General features: G+C 27.6%; 1 protein-coding gene across 2 annotated transcripts; it reads left to right on the top strand.

Annotated features, from left to right (window-relative positions):
• Positions 1–4,631, top strand: LOC111009443 (akuammiline synthase 2-like). Of its 2 annotated transcripts, none has more exons than XM_022282523.2 (2): positions 1–826; positions 3,955–4,631. In XM_022282523.2, the coding sequence occupies exons 1-2, from the start codon at positions 25–27 to the stop codon at positions 4,506–4,508; spliced, it is 1,356 nt and encodes a 451-aa protein (XP_022138215.1). In that variant the 5' UTR covers positions 1–24; the 3' UTR covers positions 4,509–4,631. The 2 variants fall into 2 exon arrangements, with proteins under 2 accessions (XP_022138215.1, XP_022138214.1); XM_022282522.2 differs by having other exon boundaries at positions 3,952–4,631.
• The last annotated feature ends 1,369 nt before the right edge of the window (positions 4,632–6,000 follow it).

The raw sequence follows: 6,000 nt of genomic DNA, 5'->3' as shown, positions 1-6,000 counted from the left end.
TGAAGGGGAAAAAAAAAGAGAGTTATGGAATTGGAAATCATCTCAAGAGAGATCATCAAGCCCCCAATGCCCCTCAATAATGACTTCAAAACCTTCAAAGTCTCAATGCTAGACATCCTCTCTCCTGATTCTTACACTCCCATCACATTCTTCTACTCCATGAACAACAATCAGCAACATTCTCATAATGCAACTTCAAGATTGAAGCTTTCTCTCTCACAAGCATTGGCTCGCTTCCCAATGGTGGCTGGAAAATTCAAAGGAGACTCAATCCATTGCTCCAATGAAGAGGATGTGGGAGCTCTCTTTGTGGAGGCCGAAGTCAAAATGTCCATGGCTGAGTTTCTCAAAGCCCCAAATCTCCAATTGCTTGCAAATTTCCTTCCTCTCTTTATTCCAAATGGGCCATTAGAGAAGGCTGTCCAAATTGCAGTCCAAGTGAATGTTTTTGAATGTGGGGGCATTGCAATTGGTGCTTCTTTTTTGCACAAAATCATAGATGGAACCACCATGAGTGCGTTTCTTAGATCTTGGGCTGCCTCTTGTGAAGGGAAGATGGGGAAATTGGTGTGTGGTAATTTTAATTGGGGCTCTTCTCTGTTTCCAACAAGAGAAATATGGGATGGCTATAATCTGTTTTCTCCATTTTCGGTGAAGCAAGGAAAAAGTAGCACTGCCAGAAGATTTGTTTTTGATGCTATGGCAATAGCAAATCTGAAGGGCAGAGCTAAATCTACAAGTGTTCCAAATCCAACCAGTGTTGAAGTTGTAACTTGCTTCATTTGGAAGTACGCCATCAAAGCATCGAGATCATGTACATCAACCGGTAAGAATAAGTTGTGAAAATAGCATTTTCGTATGTTGAGATATACATGATTAAATTTATCCTAATTCATTAATTTTAAACTTTTAGATTCACTAGTTTGTTGCTATGTGGTATGCACATTTATATCTCTAATATGATACAATTTATAATTATCTTATTTTCATTCTAAATCTTTTATATCAGCATACAATCTTATTTTGTTATTAAAAAATCACAATTATAGTATAGGGTTAAAAATATATATATTTTTTCTTAACTTTTTCACGAAAAGAAAAATTATTATATTAGAAATTAGAAATTTTAGGTAGTTTATAAGAAATCTTAATGAACTCATAATTTTTTTTTAATATTTCATTTTGAGATAAATATTTCTAATACTTACCCCAAATATTATATAATTTTGTTAAAAAAAAAGAATCAAGTTAATATATTTAAATTATTGTTACTAAAAAATATGAGAAATATTTTAACAAAGATACTAAATTATTTTATAAAATTTGAACATTTGAGTTACCAAATTAAAATTAAAACATACACAAAAATTTTAAATAAAAAACATTATAATACAAATTATAAAAAAAATATCAATAAATAAAAAAACACAACAATATAGCAATTATATAATAATAATAACAAAAAAAAGTAACAAACATAAAAAAAAAAAAAACTATCAATACATACATTCTTTGGAGATAGATTTATCTGGTTAGACATAAATAATTATTTAATTTTATAAAAGTAAAATTATAACTCCATATACTTAGGAATTAGAATATAGCTTTAATATATAAATTTTGTACCGATTTGAACTTCACATATATATCTTGACTTTTGAGTTTCTTTAAAGCAAAAAATTCTAAAAAACTAAAAATAAAGAAAAAGTGTAGCTCAAAGTATTGGTAAACAATTATAGAAGAAAATGTCTAGATGATAAAAAGTTACAAATCTTTTAGAATTCTAAAACTCTTGAAATCTATTATCAATAATGAAAATAATAAACCTCTTCATAAATTAATTAAAATAACCTTTTACACATTCTAACTTTTTAGATTTCATATTATCTTAAACAGATAAACTTTTTATATTCCATGCAATTATTAAGGGTTGATATCTAGTATTTATAATTTATTAATTAATTTATTGTTTACTATTAATTTATAAGAAAATACCTCTTTGTAGTAATAGAAGATAAAAATTTACAAAACTTTTGAAATTCTATTATTAGTTATTATTAATGTAATGACTCAGCTCTCCATAACTTAAATAACCACGTTTTACATATTCTAATTTTTTTAGGTTACATGATCCTAAAAAAACAAACTTTTGAGATTCGGTACAACTGTTATGGTTGGTATTTATTATTTATTAATTAATTTACTATTTACTGTTACTTTTCTCTGACATGTTTTGTAAATTTATAAATTAAAAAATATTATAATAGTCTAAACATATTTTTCAATATCTAATATAATGCTTACAACGCGAGCCTAGTTTAGCAGTAATTGGCATATATCTCCAACCAAGAGGAGAGCTCATGTCTGTTATAAACTCTTGTTAGGTCCTTTTCTTTTCAATGTGGGATCATTAATATATATATATATATATAAAAGATGAAAAAATTATAAATCTTTTGGAATTATACGATTTTTTAAATTCTATTATTTATTATTATTAATAAAAATAATTAAGCTTTCATAAATTAAATAGCAACCTTTTCCATATTCCAACTTTTTGAATTCGAGTTAATTGTTATGGAAGGGCATGATAGTCAAAAGATGTTTTTTTTTCAAGATTCTCACTTTTTAATAGTATAGATATAGATTTTAATCATGTTTAAGAGCTTTTAATTCAATAGAAATTCTCATTGAATTGAAACTTTAAAGACTTTAAAAGGGTCGATTAAAGTTGAAACAGAGTACATAAGTTAATTCTTGCCTCAATTGTGTACTCATTATGAACTCGGTTCATGAAGTCTGTTTTGGCCAGGAGTTTGTTGGGTGGATGCAAAATATTTGTGAATAAATACTATATTTTGGTTTAAATACTATTTTGATTTACGTATTTTCGATTTTAGTTCATTTTGATTCATGTATTTTTAAAATATTCATTTTGGTCCATATACTCTAAATATTGGTTCGTTTTAGTCCTTCTACTCCCAAATTTTGACCATTTTACTTCCTGTACTTTCAAAACGTCTATTTTGATCCATGTACATATAAAAAAATGATCATTTTTGTCTCTTCATTTTTATTTTTATCTCATTTTTTTCAATAATAATTTTAGCATGATACTACCTTTACTAAATTTTTTTAAAATGTAGTTATAAAAGAGTTTATATTGTGTACAAAATTATATTTATGTTCAAATTTTGTAAATAGTGACCAAATTGATCCCTTTCTAAAAATACATGGTCCAAAACATACCTTTTGAAATTACATGACTGAACTGCACATAAATTGTAATTTACTGAGTGAAAATTAACCAAAATATATATTAACTAAAGCCAAAATTAAAAAACTAGAATTTATAAACCAAAATTGAAATTTAGTGAGTGAAAATTAACCAAAACACATGAAAACCAAAATTAACTAAAGTAAAAAATTCAATAACCAAAATATACAAAAATATAGGTTTGAATGTATGATTTCTAAAGAAATTAAGGCCCTGTTGCGTAACGTTTCCGTTTCTCATTTATCGTTTCCAATTTTCTTAATCTAAATATTTTGCAACTAACTATGTTTCTCTGGTTTCTCCTTTTTTGGGAATGTTCTAAAAGTTGTATAGAAATTTTAAAAACAACTAAAACAAGTTTCTTTCTTCTTGTTCCATTTCTAATTTGTTCCAAAACATAAATAAAAAGACGGTTTATCATGCTTGAATTCATAGAGGTTGGGGCCATTCAATTCAATTTTTCTTTTTTTTTTTTACTAAAAATGGAGAAACATAGACAAGAAACAGAAACGTTACCAAACAAGTCACGATTAACCAAACGTTTGCAGCAATCATTGGAATTAAGTTATTTGATAATTTAGTTTGATCGAGATAATTAAAATCATAATAAACATAATTGGTGGATACAATATGTTGTGTTCTATTAATAATATGATGTTTCATGTGACAAACAGCAGACAAGAAAGAATTTGTTGATCCAAAATGGGGATCAACCTTAGTTCATGCCATTAACCTGCGAAGAAGAATGCAACCACCCCTATCCAAAAACGAGGTTGGAAACATTTTTTGGATGAACCCAGCCTATTACGAAGCATCAAATACTGACATGAAATTGGCTGATCTTGAAAATACATTGCGACAATCACTGTCGAAAATCAACAATGATTTCATGCAAAAAGTAACAGGAGACGATGGATTCGAGACTTTTCTGAATTCATTACAACAGTTACGTGAGCTCTATGCAAAAAGTTGGGAGACATTTTTGTTTACAAGTTGGCGTAACATGGGATTCAATGAAGTGAATTTTGGATGGGGAAAGCCTGCATGGATTGCCTGCGGTGGAAGTATTGGTGAATCCATAGTAAGGAATGGAATTGTGTTGATGGATACAGCAACATGTGATGGAATAGAAGCATGGATTGTACTAGATGATGAAACAATGAACTTGTTGGAAAATGACTCTGAATTTCTTGAGTTTGCGTCTCTCAACCCGAGCGTAAAATTAGCTTAAATTCAAGAGATTTGTGGAAGGGACAAAGATAAAAAAGGATTTATTGCCTTTACTTTACCCTATGTTTGGGGATGGCTTGTAGGAATAATGCTAATCCATGTTCTGTAAAGCCAAGGAATCAAAGTTCAAGAAATGGTTTAAATTTCGTGATTTGAAATTCGATAAATGATTTTAAATTCTAATTTATCTTGTTTGGAAACAGAAGGATTTAAATTGAATTAAATTAGTTTATTCTGTCGGGATGTTCACGGAAAACTAAAAGAAAATAAAAATTTTACAGATTTTGAGTTTTAATCTAAATTTATTAATTAGAAATTAAAATATGACAAGGTTAAATGGAGTAATTTCTCTAAAATTCTATGAAATGATGCAAAATCTGACCCTTTTGATTCAGAAATTTTCCAAGGTAAAAAAAATTTTGACATCCTGCAAAATCTTTACTATTTATTTTACCTTGCTCTCACCAATTACTCTCCTCAACTAGCCTACGTAGCTCAAACGTATACTCCCATGTTAATACACATACGTCAGTCATATTATTCATTTGTTCAAAAATAAGGTAAAATACTAATTAATATATATATATATTTATTTATTTAAATTTCAAGAACTAAATTATATATTTTGAAAGTTTAGATCAAAATTTTGAATATTTTAAAAGTTACACTACGAGAAATAGTGATTCAACGATAGGCAAAATACTCTTTTGTCTCATAAAAAGCGACGAAAAAGAAGAATTCGTCGTATCATTTTTGTCTTTAAAATTTCTAAAATTATTTTGGTCCCTTGCGATATGTCAACTTAACCTTTTTTTTATTGTACATGTTTATATGAATAAATAATTCGACATATCTCAAATTTTTTTAAAACATAGATCCGACCGTTAAGGATCTCACATTGATAAAAGAAGGAATCTAATAATGATTTATAATAGACATTAGCTACTTCTCTCATTATTAATTGGTTTTGAGATGAAACTCCATTAATATTGATACCGACATCAATGATAATAACTTCAAATCACCTCGTCTTAATATACATTATTAATTAAAGCACTAATGCACACAACGTGGAACTAAAATAAATTAAGAAGATAATTTTATGATGCTTACATCTTTATATAAAATACATTAAATTAGCAAAAGCTATTTAATTACTATATTTTTTTCTTAGTTCAACATAATAGGGGAATCGGAGATCGAACCCTCAACTTCAAAAGATGTAACAAGTGTCTTATTCATTCAGCTATATTCAGATGGACTAATTATTTTAATTTAATGAATTGATATATACATTCATGAAACAAAAAATTTCCCAACAAACAATTGACATGCTTGACGTACAACAAGATTATTACTGCGAAGAAATTAAATCCAAATATACAGTCTCAGATCAATCAAAATAGGGAAGATTCGTAGTACATAAAAAAATATATATAATAAAAGAAATTAAAATAGAATTCTCCATTTAAGATGAGATCTTTGAATGAAAC

The sequence above is a fragment of the Momordica charantia genome, assembly GCF_013281855.1.
Source record: "Momordica charantia cultivar OHB3-1 chromosome 5 unlocalized genomic scaffold, Mcharantia_2.0 BLBB01000005.1, whole genome shotgun sequence".
NCBI lineage: Eukaryota > Viridiplantae > Streptophyta > Magnoliopsida > Cucurbitales > Cucurbitaceae > Momordica > Momordica charantia.
Note: the sequence above shows the minus strand (reverse complement) of the source record. Positions and strands in the feature narration are given on the sequence as shown.

Excerpts from the sequence above, each read along its gene's own strand:
- LOC111009443 (XM_022282522.2), top strand. The coding sequence starts at position 25 with ATGGAATTGGAAATCATCTCAAGAGAGATCATCAAGCCCCCAATGCCC. Across the intron at positions 827-3,951 it reads GAGATCATGTACATCAACCG|CAGACAAGAAAGAATTTGTT; the intron begins GTAAGAATAAGT and ends TGTGACAAACAG.